The sequence below is a fragment of the Salminus brasiliensis genome, chromosome 23 (assembly GCF_030463535.1).
Source record: "Salminus brasiliensis chromosome 23, fSalBra1.hap2, whole genome shotgun sequence".
Lineage (NCBI taxonomy): Eukaryota > Metazoa > Chordata > Actinopteri > Characiformes > Bryconidae > Salminus > Salminus brasiliensis.
In genome coordinates, this window is record NC_132900.1 from 25,664,883 (window position 1) to 25,683,237 (window position 18,355).

Sequence of the window (18,355 nt, forward strand, 5' to 3'; positions counted from 1 at the left end):
GAAGTAAAATGTCTTCAAAATGTAATGGTTAAGATGTAACCAAAGTCATTCAGAGTGGGTTTGGTGTGAAACACCCTGCTCTAGGGAAACTGACCCAGTCAGAATTGTTCACAGTGGCTGTGAATCGAACCGGACATCTGGAATCCACTTCTGAAAGCTCCTTCACAAAAGGTTATTACACCAAATGGTTATGAATACACTGCCTGATGAGACATGAGACACTGCTGTTTGAAAAAAGTATTTGTCCCTATCATCTACCATCTTCAACATTCCATATAAAACTTAATAAAATTAATATTTTCCTCTTAATCATTGAATTAGGAAGGAATTTTGAAAGGTTGGTGGAATTCCTCTTTACGAAATTGACTAAGCAGCTGACTAAGGACTTGAAATCGGAGGGGAAAGGTCACTCTAACTGAGGGCCTTGTAACACGTGCAAAGTCAGGGTTGCATTGACAGTTAATTCCCTGTCAAACTCATCAACGAAGTGAAGTCTGAAGAGGGCTAGGTATTCACCCTGGGAACAAGGAAAACAAGAGGCAGATTTTGAGTTTAAAAAAACGTGACAACAAAACAAACCTTATTTGCATGTTAAAAGAGTGAGAAGAGCTCACTGGGAGTTCTGCTCCAGAATGTGTCTTCAGACGAACGGAAAATGAGTCATGGAAGATCTCTGAAACAGAGAAGACAACTCATCAGCATCCTAACGCTGTTTACCTTCATTATCTTAATAAACAGGCTTTGAGCATGGCTGCTATACCAATACACATGGTGAGGATATGATGACTGCGGTACAGTTCTTACCTCCTTTAATAAGGTTGCAGATTTTAAACCCCTCACAAGGGCCCAAAGGTCCAGAAAACTCCAACCACTGTTTATTCTGGTACAGCAGGGTAAAGTGGTATCCGAAGAGTTTAGAGGTGAACACTGAAAATGAAGAAACAGAACAGAGCGCTCTCATTGTTTGGATGTTTAACAGCCAACAGCCATAGCCAGGTTTACATTTCCTCGTTTTATTCATTTCAAAATCCCACTCACTACCTAGAGCTTCCTCTGTCACACAATGCTACCAGCACTGGGAGCTTGAAGGCTAGCATGGTCTTTCCTTAAGGCACACAAAGCTCGACCACAGCTTATCAACCTGCTGCCAACACAGCACCACTGGAGTTCAACACGCTTGGAGGAAAACGCTAACTGCTAAATCCTTAGTCAGCTAACAGACGTTCCTGCTGCCTAGCATTGACAGGGGTAGTGGTGACTTAGCGGTTAGAGCCCCCAGGTTGTGGGGTCGATACCCAGGCTTGGCAAGTTGCCACTGTTGTCGCCTTCTCTCTCTCTGCTCCCGTATTCTCACTGTTACTGCATATTTGCTCACTAGTGTGTATGTGTGTGTGTGTGCACACTGCACGGATGGGTTAAGAGACCATATTCCATCTGTCCAACACAAATGGTGAATATGGTTGTCTTCTCTTGTCTTGTCAGAGTCAACATTTAAAAGGCTGTTTCACTTTAAAGCTGGCTTGCTCAAAAGCGTCTCAGACCCGGGAATCTGTAAAGCTAAATGTGACAACATTTGTTGTGAAAAGTGCTATTTAAGTAAATCTGAAAGAAATGCTCATTTCCGCCCCAATAGGATTTTAGTAGCACGTTAGCACTAAGCTAATGACAATGCACTTGACATTTTGTTTGACTGTACTACATTTTTGTCTGTAGACATTTTACAGTAAAGACAACTGACTGAAACCTGACTGAAATCTGATCACCACTGCTTAAATTCACAGCTAGTGATCATCTACAACCCCTAGAACAGATCTCTAACAGGCCGACCACGGTCCGTGTTCGGACCCAGATGCCGTCATCTCCAGACCTAGGGTGAGATGGACTTAAATAGTTGTCGAGACCAGCCGAGTCCACTGCTGACTGGCTAGAAATGGGGTTCTGTGGTCTGGTGTTTTTGTTTGAGGGCAGAATAAAAACCATAAAAAATTTAAAAAAAGGGATTTATTTTATATGGGATATATTATATTATAAGAATGGAGTTGGAAAAACTGTGGTCAAATGGTCAGCACAGGCATAAACAGGATAATGAGTGTCACAGACATGAGCGTTAGGCAAAAGCAAAACGGATGCGTGACAATAATAAAAATAGATGGATGGATGTGGTTGGTTTACAATCAACTGGTTTCATGCGGTGACTTATGACTAAGTTTTAGAAGAAAGGACGCAGAATCAAGCTACACTGCAAGTTTGAGTAAGACTATAATATTAATTACTAATAATTTTAGGATATATATTATGACATGATATTATAAATATATATAATGTGTAATCAATTATAAATGTGCAAGAATAAAAAATGAATAAACTAATTTAATTGCATCTATTATTTTTATATGATGAAAAAGAATTGGTTACTCTGGTCTCGGTTATGTTGGTCTTGGACTTGGCTCGGACTCAGTGTGTCCCATCTTGGTCTTTACTACAACACTACTCCATTTTTTTATTCTCACAGCCAGTTCCTAATCAGTGTGTCTCGTGTGTTCTGTGACGATTAATAAAAGCAGTGATGTCAAGCAGAAACATTTATTTTAAGTATTTGTTACTTACAATTTGTCCAGTTTAGTGTGTAAACAGACCATAAATACTAGTTGAAATATATTGAATAATGTAACAATTGACATTCACTTTTTGGCTACATAAAATGTTGATTACAACTACTAGGGTACTTCAGTTAACAAGATCTGGCACATAATGCAAGTTAGACGTTATGTCATTCTGTACCTTGGCTTTTGGTCCTTTATTTTTACCCATTTTCTCCCCACATTTGGAGCACAAATTACCCAACCCATACATACCCCCTCCTTCACATGTAATGCCCCCGACACAAGGTAAGGGGAAGGTGAGGACAGACACACACAGTCGCCTCTTCTTCCCAACTGCAGCGGTTGCAACATCACCGGGCATCCAACGCGCACTGAGAAAAGCGCCGTGTACCCCACTCCGATGCATTAGCCCGCCTTGCACTAGGGTGTCACTAAGTGCCATCTACCTACCCTACCTACACTCAGGGCCCTGGCTGCCGATGGCTAGCAGCATAACCGGGATTTGACCCAGCAATCCTCTGGTCATAGTGACAGAGTAACATATTGTCATGGCAATGTTGGTCTTCCAATGATTTCTTTAAACTGACAGTAATGCCTTACTTGTAATCACTGTGTAGTTAATGTTCAATGTGGAGATCCCAAAATAACAGGGTAAGATGCTCGCTGAGGCGTAATACAGGGGTCCTGGTAAAAGGAAAAAAGGACATATCAATTAAATGATATCATTAAATATTATATATAGAAGCAAAACATGTTCTTCTAAATGAATCGATGAAAGACAGTAAGACAGTAAGACGGCGTCTGCCTTCAGTGTTTCTACAATAACAGGAGGCAGGTAGCTCCAGGTAAAACACACATATCTGTGTCCAGAATTTACATACCTTCATATTCATACCAGAGGCTTCCTGTTTCCGAAGAGCACAACAGCCGTTTCTCTGCTAAACTCCACGCCGTGCAGAACATCACCACGACCAGAGCCACTTTGAGAGAAGGCAACGTACACGGCAGCACCATGGCCTGATGTTCACTCTGCTCCAGGCTGGGGACACACTGACATCATTATCTGCACTGCAAATGTCACCTTTCTCCTCTGTACAATTTGGAGGAAACATTAAATACAGAAACATTGTTCAAAAAGAAGGAAGTCTTAGGCCGGGTCACATTACAGAAGTGCGATTTTCAGGCTGACGAATGCAGCACGCTTTTTTCACTTCCCAAGGAAATTACAGTTCTCATGCTGGTGATTAGAGAGCTCTGGAAATCAACCCCAAATCAAACTTTGGCTTATTTAAACCTCATTAAAGGACCCATACCCTACTTTTTTTATTTCAGAAATCTGGTTCCACTTATTAACACTGTGAACCATCCTAACTGGGTAAGTTTATATTATGTAAATGACCTCTATTGAGATACAGATTGGTTGCCCTGTAAATAAAAATACACCCATGTTCACCATTTGTGTTGGACACAGATGGAATTTGACATCCGCCTTTAACCCATCCGTGCAGTGAACACACATACATACACACTAGTGAGCAAACACGCACAGTGGACAGTGACCACACGTCCCTGATCAGTGAGGGTTAAGGGCCTTGCTTGAGGGCCCAACAGTGGCTGCTTGCCGAGCCTGGGTGCTCTAACCACTGAGCCACCACTGCCCCTGAGTATTGTGCCTACTCAGTCTACAGCAGTCCAGGCTAAAATACTTCTTCTGACAGCTCTGTGAATGGGTGGGGCTAATCTGCTATAGACTGAATATGTGAAATGGGGTGTGTAGGACCCATAAAAAGAGTATAAGACCCCTAAAAGTACCATGACTCACTTTCCCGTTGAAGTGACGTTTGGAAACTTCTTATACAAAGAATATCAGCCCAACCAGTAATGTCCAAGTTTGTTTTTAGTCACTGCAGTTTATGTATGGAAGAGCAGTCATGTAGCTTTTACTTCTTTTTGAGTTTGGGAAAACCGGCGAAAACTGTCGGAATAGTGGAGCATGTCTAAAAAACTCCATGCAAAGACTTTCCAGAACAGGACTCCACAAAAGACAAGTGAAACCAGCCCATATTAACTATCTGTCTGAACTTCTGTTTTGTACTTTACTTAGCAAGCTTTTGTGAATCGAACGGATATGCGAGTACTCTCCAGCTGCTCTACTGCTGTGGATACTAAGTACTCAACTTTGTACACTGAGTGTAGAACCTAGCATACCTTTTTATGGTGGAACGTAATACAAATTCTGTTTCTCTAAAGAATTTAATCTAGTTTTGCACCGATACCGTATCAGTATCGGTGCTGATACTGGAAATTACATACAGTATCAGTATCGGAGGTAGAGAGCACCAATACCATAAAGCCTACTTTTTTTCATAGAACATTTTTGTTTGCAAACTTTATGAAACCAAATGTTCAGACAACCAGTATAAGCCAGTCATAAACGGTTATTACTACTAAACAGACATTTAGTAGAACTTTTAGCAGCTTTTGACATTGAGACGTGTACTTGAATGTGAAACTGCTGTATATGCACTTTTTGTTTCTAAGCTGCTATTTTATTATATCTTACTTCGGATAAGATCTAAAAAGTACAACCTATGAAAAAAGGTTTTGTAGAGGACTTATAGCTATCTTTCGAGGATTTAAGTCAGACTTGGTATCTGTACTCAGTATTGGAAATATCAAAGCCAAACAATCAACAGAGATTTATTTACAAAATGCATCAAATAATTTACACCTTTACTAATGCACTGGCTGATAGCATTCAGCCTACACGGAAAATATGGAACAGGCACAACACGCCCTTTTAAAAAGTGAACATGAAATGATACAGAGATCACAACCATCCACATAACAATTAATGTTTTTTTGGCTTTTCTAAATCAGCGAACGAAAATGGCTGGTCATAACCCATCAGGTGGTTGTAGTCTTGCGGCACATTAAAAAGTGAGGGGTCAACCAGCATCGGGTGCTTTCCAGCATAAAAGGTGGTGAACATTCTGCTCATGTCCGGGAGTGTTACTTCACTCTGGTAAAACGTGGTCTTCTTCTCCATCAGAAATACGTTGTAGGTGAAGGCCGTGTACGTGTCAGTGTCTTTGTTGTGGTACAGGCGCAACACGTATTTCTTGGAGATCATGTGGAGGAGCACCGGAGTCAGAAAGGTGAAGCCCCCGAAGATGCTGCAGAGTGCCACCTTCAAACCAATGCTGCTCACGGCCAAGCCTGTCTTCATCAGGATCTGGGGCAACACGCACAGGCTGATTATGCTGGTGGTGTAGGAGAAAGACTTTACCGCTGCAAGGAAATACAAGTGGATTAAAAATATTTAAATGCCAACAACACAGAAGAACAATATTGGTATGGATATGGATGGATATAGATGGGTATGGGTATGTACAAGCATGGTTATGGACAGATATGGGGAAATATGGGTAAGGACTGACATGAATGGGTACGGGTATGGATGAGTGTGGGTGGTATAGAGGTTATGGCTATGGAGGACTATGGAGGTTATTGGTGTATACGGGAAAAGATCAGTGCTGCTATACATGGACACAGATGGGTACGGTTGGGTATTATTTCTTTATAGCAAGAAAAGCATTTTTCTGTGCATAACTTCTATGCAAACTCTGGCGATTTCATTCAATATCTGTAATATTTCTACAATGTCTTTTATTCAATGCCAAATATGCTTTAAAAATGTGGATGGAAATCCAGCTAGTGAGTGTTCGTTGGACACACTATTACTATGTGCTGTCTATATTTCTACATATAACAGCAGCAATCTGCCTGGCAAAGTCATCAAAATGTTGATATAGGTCAACTGATTCGGTCACTTGAATTCGGAATGCCTTGCTTCATCTAAACAAACACAGAATTGCCCAAGCTTGGTCAGGATTATCAGTCAAAAACATTGTGATGATAAATCCTAATAGGGATGTGTTGAGAATAAAGGTATGAGTATTAGAGTGCAATACCAAATACAGATTTATTCAGTTTGCCTGTGTAGATCAGGACATCTCCAGAGTTGACCGGCTGGGTGGAAAAGCACCGTCCATAGGTATACGGCTGAACCTGTCGAGTAAAGAACAGACACTGAGAGGTAAAACTTGGCAACAGAGAAGACACCATCTATTTTTAAGACGTTCATTCTGTATAAAAGGCCAATATTAAGACCAGAACAGAAGCCTGGACTGTCAGTTCAAGGTGACCATGAACTTCTTGAACTACATTACAGGAGTTACCCCAGCAGACACCTTCTTATCCAGGGTTTCTTCTCAAACTGGAAGCTTGGCCATCCCTTTGCTGAAATAATATCCTCTAGTTTTCTACCATGGCTTTACAATAGATGTTGAAACGTGACTGTGAGGAGCAATTGATTGCATTCAGCCACTCTAATGTTTACCTTATTGGGTTCAGCCTTCGAATACGTCCACCGACCAGGATGAAGTGCATGATCTCTGTTCAGGGGTAAAGCACCGGTGAGAGGAGATGCGCTATCATTTCTCTGTGCTTTGTTAAGCAGATGAAGACTTCTGCAGTGGATGGACCTTAGAATATGCTGTGGCTTCCTCGAAATGTACCTCAACCCGGGTAAAACACTGATCAGATACATTTTTAATAGGCTGTTCTCCCCCAACTAGCTATAACCCTGATAACGCGAGCTCATGAGCCACCATGTGAATCCGGAGCCCCGCAGTGTCAAACCCATCCACCTTGGTTAGAAAGCACGCCGCCATCCGTTTGGAGGATAAGAGGAAAGATAAAGGTTTAATAGTAAAACAACACACATTCTCGCAGTGGTAAAAAAAAAAAAATCTAAACAGCTTAAAATATCAATAAAATTATTTATTCTCGTCTTGACGCGCCCAGCATTGCAATAGCTAATAAATATATAAATATCTAATATTTTGCTCCCGCCGCTGAGGACTTTTAATTTGAAGGGCTTTCAGCAGCGGTGATTGTGCTCAGTCCGCTCCTGTTTCAGTTTGGGTAGCTAACGCTATTTTATGAGCAGCGGCCGTTTGTCGTCTAACAACAAACCGAATAAAAGAGAAGGACAGGTAAATATAAAGCTTGTAAATCATAACAGTGTCATCTAAGGTTTTTCCTCAGTCTAATGACACGATTTCTGAGTGTTTTCTTGTAAAGCTAGCCGTTATTTTAGCGAGTATCTATTAGCTATCTAGCACTTGCTAGCATTATGAGGCTAACGGTAGCTAGCTAGCGCGTTAGACAGCAAGTTTTTAATGGTAAAATTATGATAACATTGTTATTTTTAGTAACATAAAAACGTCCGATGGCTTTATGGGCAGCACCTGTTCGTTTAACACGCAATGCTAGCTAGCTATTTTACTAGCACCACCTAGCTTTCCTAACGTGTTTAACCATTGCTAATTTTGTCTGCGTTTTAGATAAACAGGAGCTAGCAGAAATGGGTAAGCAATTTATTTCTCTTTTCTAATCGTACAACATATAAATGTACTTAATGAAAGTTAGTTATCTGTTTTTGCTCTCTTAATCTGACGTGGCCAGACTCTGCATCACAGGCTTTTATTGGAAATTGTAGCTAGTTCCACCTTAACTTGTGTAGCAGTCACGGTGATGTGCCTGTAACTGCCAAGTACTACTGCATAAACTATTTAAGGTGGAACGGCAGTTCTCTCTCTCTCTCTCTCCCCCCCCCCCCCCCCCCCCAAAAAAAAAAAACAACAACTACGGCTTCGCCTGGACTTAAACTACTTTAATTGCATTACACGTAGTGCTAAAGCTTATTGTAGTACAGGTGCATTTGGGAGGAGAATGTAGATAATACTGTCAATTTGTACTCAGAGACCTGGCAGTACTCAGAGACCTGGCACTGGTATGACAGGCATACGCTTCTAACCAGCTGTCTTACCGGCATGAGGTTGTTTTTGTCTGGATGACCATCTCAGACCATCCAAAGCCAGATGGCTATACAAACCAAGCCTGATTTTCTAGCAAGGAAGTAAAATGTGGGCTTCCTGTTTTTTTTTGTTTGTTTTTTTTTTACAGAGACTAGGTGGTGTTTTATCCTTGGTATTTTTGATATCATTTGAAGAATAATGGTACAGCACTGTGTCCTTTACTGTGAGCTCTGAATGTGCTCAGCACAAACATGTGTTACAACAGCTGTACAAACACAAGCTGACCTATAATGGGGTCCTAGTGGGACCTGGTGAACGCAGAGCTACCCTTCAGTTAAATGCAGAAGTGATTTGAAGGGGCCACAGTAACAATGTTGTATAATGCTGTACAGTCATATGGAGTGTTTTTGTTAGATCATGTACTTTTATTTTTCATTTATAGATAGATAATGCTGGGCGATATTGTAGAAATACTCACAATAAAAGATCACAATATTTATCACGATACATGTAATCAGTAGTAGCAGATTCTTAAGAAGTACTGTTAAGATACTCTCCCATACTGAATACAGATGGGGACTTAAATACTTAGAAAAGCATATTGTGTATTGTGAGATGAGTGTGTGTGTATATTCAGCTCCGGAAAAAAATTAATGACCACCCTACATGATCAGTTTCTCTGGTTTTACTATTTATAGGCGATGTGTTTAGGGAAATTAATATTTGCGTTGGATTTAATGAACCATGGACAATTTTTCCTTTAAATTTCAAATAGAAATATTGCTATTTGGAGCATTTATTTGCAGAAATGACAACTGCTCAAAAACAACTGCTCAAATTATGCAATAAAGATATTTATAATTATTATAATGCAAAGAATGATTCCAATTTAAACGACACTGTACTAATATTTTAACTTTAGAGCACTCAAAAATCACTATGTTGAAGTAACCTCAACTGCCAATCACAACTTTCATGTCTTGGCAGGCTCTCCACTAGTCTTTCACTTTGCTGTTGGATGACTTTATACCATTCATAGTCTGCAAAGTCAGCTAACTCAGCTTTGTTTGATAAAATGGCTGCCATTCACATAGAGATGCAAATTTAAGAAAAATAATGAAGTGTTCTATTAATTATTTCCAGAAGTGTGTGTGTGTGTGTGTGTGTGTGTGTGTGTGTGTGTGTGTGTGTTTATGGAAACAATTAAGAGAACACTTCATTATTTTTTGTGCATCTCTATCTCTATTGTGAGCGGGTGGGATGCGCTTTAGACGTGTTCCTGATTTGAAACGTGTGAATTGGTTTGTTTTCAGACTGTGAAGAGAAGACGTACGGTGGCTGTGAAGGGCCAGATGCCATGTATGTGAAGCTGATCTCTTCTGATGGTCATGAGTTCATCGTGAAGAGAGAACATGCCCTGACATCAGGAACCATCAAAGCTATGCTGAGCGGCCCTGGTGGGTAAAATCTGAATAATCGTAAAGAATAATATAAAATAATAAAAATAAAAAGTAATAATAATAATAGTAATTAAATTTTTATTTAGACTCTCCCAGCCCCAATTAAAATGTTCTCTTTTAACATATTTAAACATCTGGACATTTAATCTTCATTTAACCAATACTGAGAAATTAAGGTAATAAAACTAAACACAAACTGATTAAAAGTCTTTAAAAATCTTTTTTAAAATATAATCAATAGAAAGGCAGTTTTCTTGTGAGGAAAAATGTCGGACATCTTATGCCGTAACAGCTGGTACTTTCCCCTTTGGCGAACCGCCTCTGTCTTTAACTGGGAGAAGGATTTTCACTCTTTTATTTAGCTTCAGTGTTGGTACAGATGGTCTCACATTTTCCTCAAGCGCCCTCTGATGCAATAAAGACTTGATAGTCGACTCTGTAATGGAGAGCTTGCCTGCTTCAGCATCTTGCGCATCTCCTACCCAGTCTGCTCTTGGATTGAACCTGCTAGGACAGCCTAGTTATTTTGCGGCCAGTGGAACGAATGATTTCTAAGATGCTTCTCATATGTATAATTAGTTAAAGATGGAGGTTTTCATGGGATATTTTTTCACATAACCGTATTACAAGCACCTTTACCGTTTCTTAGCAAACTTGCTAAAGCGCAGGTTTGTTTATTGTCATATTTCTATAGAGCTCCAAAGCTGATGGTCGTATTTCACTGTTTCACAATTGTAGCATTAAAACGAGCTTTTGGTGTTTTATGTCTTCTTGGAAACTCTAATCTGGTCATGTCTGCACTGGTTTTGAATAATAAACAAAATCAGAGTAAAATGTACTTACTCAGCTCTCTATTGGGATGGACAATGTCTACTTGAGCCTTTAAATCACTAGGTGCAAGTATACATACAGCCCATTGGATTCCATTTTGAATGTCAGTTAAAAGCTTTTTTTAAGGGGTAAGCCATATCTCATCAATCGTATCAATTAATCTAACCATATTTTTTTTGTCTTGGTTGCAGGTCAGTTTGCTGAAAACGAGACAAACGAAGTCAATTTCAGAGAGATCCCGTCTCACGTCCTCTCTAAAGTTTGCATGTATTTCACATACAAAGTACGATACACCAACAGTTCCACGGAAATCCCAGAATTCCCCATTGCACCCGAGATAGCCCTGGAACTTTTGATGGCTGCAAACTTCTTGGATTGTTAGACACATTCCTGCGTAGTGCATGCATGTACATACAGAGTACACACACAGTCTCTCAAATCTATTTATTTTGCTTCCCTACGTTGCTGAATTTGCGTTAACGAAAGAGACAAGAAAAATTAGTATTTGGTACATGCTCCCTTTCTTTTTTTCTTTCTTTCTTTCTTTTCTATCTTACTACTTACCACAATATATAAACTGTGTTTTTTTTTTTGTTTTTTGTTTTTTTTTGTTCCTTCAGTGTTGGTTTTTACACAGTTCAGAATACATAATATCAAATGCCATTAAGAGATCAGTCCATTGTTTTTTTTTTGTTTTTTTTTTATGCATGTGCTCTGTAACAACCTCATATTAAAGACTTCCTCACATAAATGCTCCCTGACATGTTAGCTGTTTGTTTTTGCTTTTTCTTAAAATTCACTACTCAAGAAATGTCAACAGGATGTAATGATAAAGACAAATAGCATTCAGTCTCCTCCAGCTAGTACGGATAATGCACATAGACGTTCACTGATTGATGTATAAAAGTAGTAGTAGGTCTGTATAGGCAGTGCAATATTAGTCATGGAGTTAGGTATTGTTACAGTTATAGTATTTTGCAGGTGGTGGTCATCATGGTTACTGACGTAGGCCTATGCCTCCAATTAAACTAATACAGATTTAATACACATATTGTAATTAATCAGTCCCTAGATGGTCTGATGTACGTAAGATTCCGTTGGGAAACATCAATTATTTCTATATCTTTCGAAATCGAAAAGATGTAGTCTGATTTGTAGTCCATTCGTGCAACTACATGTCCATTAGGGCAACCCCGGAGTCGTCTGGACAAATGAGATGCCACCGTCTCATCCGGGTATTGAGGCTGCACAACAGCTAGCTAGCTTATTAATGTGATTTAATCCTCTGCTTTATTGCGTCTTTAGCTTCTCTAAAAACGGCGCACGTTTGATTTTTATCGTTATAAAAAACAGAACATATCGATACGAGACTGGAGAAATCGCTACAGACGATGTAGTAGTAGTTGTTCGTTCGGGAAACTTCGCTGAGCAAGCTAACGCTAGGTAAGCCGTCGCGCGGGCGTTTATGGGAGATGTAGTTTTACTAAGCGATGCGTAGCGAAATAGCTGAAAACGTTTTTTTATATATATTTTTTGCAGAGCAACATATCCTAAACCGACGATTAAACATTTGATGTCGCATCATAAAACCACAAATCCACAGAATAACGTTAAAGCGCAGTTGAGAAAAAGTCCATGAGGAATTCGCAGAATGTGACGTCACGCGTCCACTCGCCCGTCCAGTTCGGGGGGTCCAACATGGCGTCCATGCAGGTGAGTAGCAACCTGCAGGAAACAGTCGAGTGAAGCTAAAACCCGTAGACATTGCCGTTGTGTTTGGATGTCAATTACGATTTCCACGACTGTGTATGATAATGGGTCTGTTTCGTGGACTGCTGCTAATTATTCGAGCTGGAAATCGCAGATATTTAGCCGAACTGCTCGTTAGCTGTTGTTAGCAAGCTGGCTAGCTAACCGTCTGTCTGTAGGTGGAAACGGAGGAAATTACATGGACTCACGTTTTAACCACAGCATGCTCGTTATGGAGACTATAAAAAAAACAGCCATTGACTCCGTGTCATCTTGAAATATGCTTCTGCTTTAAGCTAACAGCAGAAAGTGTGCGGGACTGGAGGTCAGGTGATGAAGATGGTGATAACAGCTAGCCAGCCAGTGCTAGCTGCCAAACTCTGTCTCTAAATCCTCAGCCACATATTTATTCACGTACTAGAAGATATAACCTAAACAAATATTTCCTTTGGCAGTTATGTTAGTAATTTCCCTGTGCTGTCATAGTTATGCTTTTTATGTCTTTATTTTTGTTACTCTTCAGAAAAGGTTACAAAAGGAACTGATGGCTTTGCAAAGTGATCCACCCCCTGGAATGACCCTGAATGAAAGGAGCGTGCAAAACACAATCACAGAGTAAGAGTCCCCTTTTTAGTCTCAGTTTTTCACCAGAACACTGACTCGCTCACTGACTGGCCGACCCTCTGTCAGGGTCCCTACTCAATAGGTGCTATGTAGGTTCTGTGCAGGTCAGCTTTGGTTCATGTGAGTCATGTAGGGTTCAGTCTGTAACTACAAGAAAATAGGCAGTTCATCATTAAAATAGTCCCCCTGAGTAGAACTAGATTAGGACTGGGGGGTCGTGTTCAGTATCACAAGCATCTATCAGGCTATCAGTATCAGACTAGATCACGGGGTCAGGTGATATTTTCCATTCAAGTAAATGTATCTCTACATGTAAACCTGATATGACTTGTTTATACCAAAGTAAGTGTTGCAACTACGATTGTGAACGTTAACCAGGGAGAAAACTAAAAAGTGAATTATGTGATGGGTCTGATGCTCATTATTTATCAGACGTATCGCAAAAAATGACGCTTAAAGCAACATCACAGTATAAATGGTGTAACCAGTAAATCGGCCACCTTGACTGAGAATGAAGGATACCTGTTCTGCAAGTAGCTACAGGAAGTTACAGCTCAAACATTTGAGGTATGCAGTAGTTTTGACTTGGGCAATAAAAGGAATTGTTACTGTGTATGTCAGCAGTGTGTGTGTGTGTGTGTGTGTGTGTGTTTTTTTTTTTTTTAACCTGTTAATTATATAACATTATAATTAAAATGGTCTGTTGGTGAGTAAAGTTATTGATCTGTTGGTTAGAAGAACACAGGTTTTAATAGTGTTTATATTAAATTAAAGGGTTGATGGCTAGGTGTTGGCTGGCTAGTGGGATCACTGGCCTTCTTCCAGGACAGCCCTGAAAGTGGTTAAGCTAACACGCTCGTACACTCGACAATCACTGATTGTTTATTTGGTTGTTTGTATTTTTTTTGGATTCATTTCTCAGGTTCTGTATATCTCGTTAGCTCAAAAGTAATGCTACTTCAAGTGTATTCAGTTGGTCTTGGTGTTCACATTGTGGTGTCTTTGTGTAGGTGGTTCATAGACATGGAAGGAGCCGCTGGTACTCTCTACGAGGGTGAGAAATTCCAGCTCCTCTTCAAATTCAGCAATCGTTATCCCTTTGACTCACCTCAGGTAACCATCCCACCTCAGCACACCTTCTGTGAACCTCCTCACAGCCGCCTCCTGTATTCATGCTCCTCTTTCTCTTTCAAACGCAGGTAATGTTTACTGGCGAGAATATTCCAGTCCATCCGCACGTGTACAGCAACGGTCACATCTGCCTGTCCATTTTGACAGAGGACTGGTCCCCAGCGCTGTCCGTCCAGTCTGTCTGTCTTAGCATTATCAGCATGTTGTCAAGCTGCAAAGAAAAGGTAAGCATTGTGGTTGTTGGTGCAGTCTGGTTGGTCTGTTGAATAGGGCTGTCACTGTAATTTTGATGTTTGTTTAAGTAAACAGATAAATAAAAATATACATGAATTATAAAATATGAAATTACACAATCTTTCAGAATACTTGGAAAAACAAACATTAGCTGTGTCCGAAACCGTGCTCTATTCACCATAGACCCATTTAAACTAATGTTCGTAGGTAGAGACTTAGCTGTTCCTCGGACAGTTCTGTTCAGCGCTAAACAGCATTCATAACAATGGAAAGTAGCCATAGCGGCGGCTTCTTTTGTGTGACCTGTCGGTTGATTTAATGACAGGATGTCGCCTTTAACTTGTTTTCAGAAATGAAAGTGTACCAATTTCCAAAAGACAACACACACTGAGGATTGTTGCTGTGAAGAGAGAGGCTGGGTACCTACTAGCAACAGATGAGGCATTTAGGCCTTCCCATACACCTTGTTCCACAGCAACATGACTGCAAACTACACCTAATTTGAAAGTCACAAACATGCAAAACCAGAGGTCAATTCGAGCTACTTACGGATGCCCTCCACAGTATAGGACCAGATATTCCCAACTATTCCCACTTAAAAAGGACCTGTATGCATATAAACTGCACGTAGATTGAGAATCGGCCGATGTATCGGACATAGAACATCCATAATTCATTGCCTTGCCTTCATTGCCTTCATTTGAAGATGTGCATGGCTACTCTGAGGAAGACCAAAGTTCAGGGTGTTTATGCAGTGCAGTCTGCTGCTCTGTATAGTGATCTGGATTTTTTTGTATGTGGAGGACAGGGAATAGGGCGAGTTTTGAACACAAAATCTCAAAAGCTCACAATCTGGGAAATCCGGGATATTTATATTATGCAGTATTGATGTTGGCTAATGGATATTGTCCCTGTTGAATAAATAAACATGAAGTGTCACTGATGCAACGCACCAAAATCTATTTGAGTACTAATAGCACTAGGATTTCAGGCATAGATTGGGTGTCGACTATTTGTATTCCAATCCAGTTCCCAATCCAAAGTCTTTGTCTTTAAGGCACTATTAACAGGCATTATAGCCAGGCGGCAGCAGTGTGGACATTCTCAGAAGGTGAATAAGAGCTTAGAGTCTGCAGTGAAAACAGAAAATATCTGAACCTTTATAAAACTGAAACGTTCAATATTACCGGCGGGACAACCGCTCACTTTTCTTTGTTTTTAAACCACCAGTGAAGAGCACATTCAGAAGCAAGTGGAGGCTAACGCTAATGTGAATGCACACACGCTACAGAAAATCCAATCATAGCACTAAAAATATATATCCCCCACTATAAAACAGCTGTTTCACATCAGTAGTCTAAAATAACCTGATGGGGTGTCTCTAAATAGCACCCCCTAGTGGCCATATTTTGCTAAATGTTGAAATACAAGTTACAAGCTAGGTCCAAAAGGTGTCACAGAAGATGCAATACTTGAAAGAAACAAAAACACTGTGAGAGACAGCCTTAATAATCATTTGTTGTAATTGAAAATAATTTACGTTTTGTCCTTCTGCCTCTCTCTCTCCCTGTAGCGACGCCCACCAGATAACTCGTTTTATGTACGGACGTGTAACAAAAACCCAAAGAAAACAAAGTGGTGGTATCATGGTAAGTCTCGTGTTTTCTTGACTAGTGGTTTTAAGATGTTTAGCAGCACTGACAGTGATTGTATTCACAGAACGGATATCACACTGACCTACATGCTTGATCCATAGATGTCTTAAAATACTGCTGGCATTTGGCTACCCCTTACACAGTGATGTGCATAAGCATCATTGGTGTTAGCATGATTGTTTTTTTTGCTGAATTTAGCAAAATAAAAAGCCCTTGGCAAAATAAATGACAGATCAGCAAATTAAAATTACTTAATAAATGTAGAATGATCTAAAATGTGCTGTAATAGAACAGTATTTACATTTATTCATATGTGGAAATCTGAAATCTAGTGCTATGTGTGTAGATGTTGTAGTTTCATGACTTGTGTAGTGCAGTATTTAGGGAGGAAGGAGGTATTTGAGATTCAGCCAGAAACATGCATATGTTGTGACCATAGCGTTTTCATTAAGCTCCAGACCAGAATCTGTGTTTTCGTGTGGACAGGAGGCCCTAACACAGTTATGAAAAAAAAGAATAATCATTTTTGATGTGTGTGGACAGAGCCTTTCTTTTCATCACATGTCTTTTTCTTAATCACATTCTCTGTTCTTTTTCTTTGCAGATGATACATGCTAGTGGTGCTTGGACTTTTAGTATACTCTAATTAAAAACAGACTCACTGATGGTACATCTGCACTTTTTGATGTTCAGTCTTTGGCGTTAGACTGAAGGACAGACCTCTGAGCTACATGGGAAGCAGCGGCGTGTTTTGGGGGCGTACACTTCAGCGGGCTGAAAAGCGGGCGTAACACTACAGGAATGTAAAACTCCATATTCTGAAGCAAGCAGCAAGCAAGTCATTGCAGTGTATAGTTTTTTCTCTTTTTTTTTTTTCTTTTCTTTCTTTCTTAAATGGTGAAAAATGTTTGAGTCACTTTTTCGTTCTTTCTCTCTCTGTCTCTCTCGGAAGCCTTTCCAGGTTTGACGCCTTTTGTGCAATAATCGTTGAAGCATGCTTACGGTATCAAAGATGGGCAAGTCCAAATGTGTAATCATTCAGAAAGAGAAAACAAAACTACTGTAAGGGATCAAACGTTATGAGGTGAGGCGAACGTCTCGGCTTTGCCTCACTTTAAGAGATGCACTGTGAAATTTAGGGAGTGAACACTGTTCCGTTTTAAACGTCATGATTATAGAGAAACGGAAACCCAATGAAAGCTAAAGGTTTGATTAGTGTGTTTGAATAGAGGTGGTAGGAGATGTAGAGGAGCTTGGCTTGGTATTTACTGCAGTACTGACAGGCGATCCAAAAAATATATATAAAAAAAGAACGAAAAAGAATTCAGAGCCAGCATGGGCCACAGTTCATGCATCCTTTTGCACCCACCTTGTAGTTTCCTGAGTATAATTGATTTTAGAAAAGGAGCAAAATAAACCGTAACCACTTTTTGATCTTTAATGTAATGCTGTTACTTCAGGTCCTTTTTGAAGTTTATGTTTCAGATTTAATGAGTGAATGCTCTTAAATATTGCAGTGCTGGGAAAGGCTGTTTTTTTTTTTTTTTTTCTTTCGTTTTTTTAAATAAATATTATTTAATTCTTTTCCGGTAGTTATCCTCTTCCATTTTAGAGCCCCTTTTGGGAAGCGACGAAAAACTCTCCTCCGCAGCCACTCGGAAGTAAATCTGAGTTTACTGACAGAGAGCCTGTTAAACGTACGTACTGTGTGTTGCTGTTATTTGGACGTTTCTTGTTTTTTGCAGTACTCAAAAGTATGGTTTCTGACTGGGGCTTTAAGGCTAGTAACTTTAATTTGAACTTGTGTGATATGGTTTATGTTTTTGTTATTTAACATTATTTAAACAAAATGTTCTAATTAAAAAAATAATATATTTTGAAATGACTGCCGGCTCCTGGTCTTTATTTATTTATTTTTACTCACCTTAAAGGAATATGATATGTATATATGTTCTTTCTGTTTTGAACGGGAGGTGCTTTGCTAGCAACCTTTACAAACACTGGACTTTGATTGGCACCAGTCTCATCTCTTTAAAACACGCTAGAGAAACTAGTGTAACTTACTTTAGTCTATAAACACACAGGCTGCGTCCCAATTGCCTGCTTCACACTAATACTATAGGATGTGGCAGATTAGTACACTAAATATCAATGCGCTAACAGGAAGTGGTGAAGCGTTGCTA

The 18,355-nt window shown here is 39.8% G+C and overlaps 3 protein-coding genes and 1 long non-coding RNA gene across 4 annotated transcripts; 2 read left to right on the forward strand and 2 right to left on the reverse strand.

The window, feature by feature from the left end:
* Positions 1 to 845: 845 nt before the first annotated feature.
* LOC140546089 (uncharacterized) lies at positions 846 to 3,752 on the reverse strand. The gene is made up of 3 exons (XR_011978302.1): positions 3,485 to 3,752; positions 3,204 to 3,287; positions 846 to 927 (listed from the first exon to the last, which is right to left on the reverse strand). It is a non-coding gene; the product is annotated as an uncharacterized lncRNA (long non-coding RNA).
* Positions 3,753 to 5,296: 1,544 nt separating this feature from the next.
* tmem70 (transmembrane protein 70) lies at positions 5,297 to 7,320 on the reverse strand. Its single transcript, XM_072668938.1, has 3 exons — positions 7,006 to 7,320; positions 6,578 to 6,674; positions 5,297 to 5,894 (listed from the first exon to the last, which is right to left on the reverse strand). Exons 1-3 carry the CDS (start codon positions 7,213 to 7,215, stop codon positions 5,455 to 5,457), a joined length of 747 nt encoding a protein of 248 aa, XP_072525039.1. The 5' UTR covers positions 7,216 to 7,320; the 3' UTR covers positions 5,297 to 5,454.
* A 246-nt stretch (positions 7,321 to 7,566) lies between these two features.
* elocb (elongin C paralog b) lies at positions 7,567 to 11,540 on the forward strand. The gene is made up of 4 exons (XM_072668740.1): positions 7,567 to 7,663; positions 8,015 to 8,038; positions 9,802 to 9,945; positions 10,971 to 11,540. Exons 2-4 carry the CDS (start codon positions 8,035 to 8,037, stop codon positions 11,159 to 11,161), a joined length of 339 nt encoding a protein of 112 aa, XP_072524841.1. The 5' UTR covers positions 7,567 to 7,663; positions 8,015 to 8,034; the 3' UTR covers positions 11,162 to 11,540.
* Positions 11,541 to 12,095: 555 nt separating this feature from the next.
* Positions 12,096 to 18,057, forward strand: ube2wa (ubiquitin conjugating enzyme E2 Wa). Its single transcript, XM_072669268.1, has 6 exons — positions 12,096 to 12,492; positions 13,052 to 13,143; positions 14,163 to 14,265; positions 14,352 to 14,507; positions 16,091 to 16,166; positions 16,777 to 18,057. The coding sequence occupies exons 1-6, from the start codon at positions 12,415 to 12,417 to the stop codon at positions 16,788 to 16,790; spliced, it is 519 nt and encodes a 172-aa protein (XP_072525369.1). The 5' UTR covers positions 12,096 to 12,414; the 3' UTR covers positions 16,791 to 18,057.
* Positions 18,058 to 18,355: the final 298 nt, after the last annotated feature.

What these genes read in the sequence shown, in the direction of transcription:
- tmem70 (XM_072668938.1), bottom strand. Translation starts at nt 7,215, where the DNA reads ATGTATCTGATCAGTGTTTTACCCGGGTTGAGGTACATTTCGAGGAAG. An exon ending in CGAAGGCTGAACCCAATAAG is followed by an intron (nt 6,675 to 7,005) that starts GTAAACATTAGA and finishes TTTACTCGACAG; the next exon opens with GTTCAGCCGTATACCTATGG. An exon ending in ACTGAATAAATCTGTATTTG is followed by an intron (nt 5,895 to 6,577) that starts GTATTGCACTCT and finishes ATTTCCTTGCAG; the next exon opens with CGGTAAAGTCTTTCTCCTAC.
- elocb (XM_072668740.1), top strand. An exon ending in AGCTATGCTGAGCGGCCCTG is followed by an intron (nt 9,946 to 10,970) that starts GTGGGTAAAATC and finishes TCTTGGTTGCAG; the next exon opens with GTCAGTTTGCTGAAAACGAG.
- ube2wa (XM_072669268.1), top strand. Translation starts at nt 12,415, where the DNA reads ATGAGGAATTCGCAGAATGTGACGTCACGCGTCCACTCGCCCGTCCAG. An exon ending in GTGCAAAACACAATCACAGA is followed by an intron (nt 13,144 to 14,162) that starts GTAAGAGTCCCC and finishes GTCTTTGTGTAG; the next exon opens with GTGGTTCATAGACATGGAAG. An exon ending in TGTCAAGCTGCAAAGAAAAG is followed by an intron (nt 14,508 to 16,090) that starts GTAAGCATTGTG and finishes CTCTCCCTGTAG; the next exon opens with CGACGCCCACCAGATAACTC.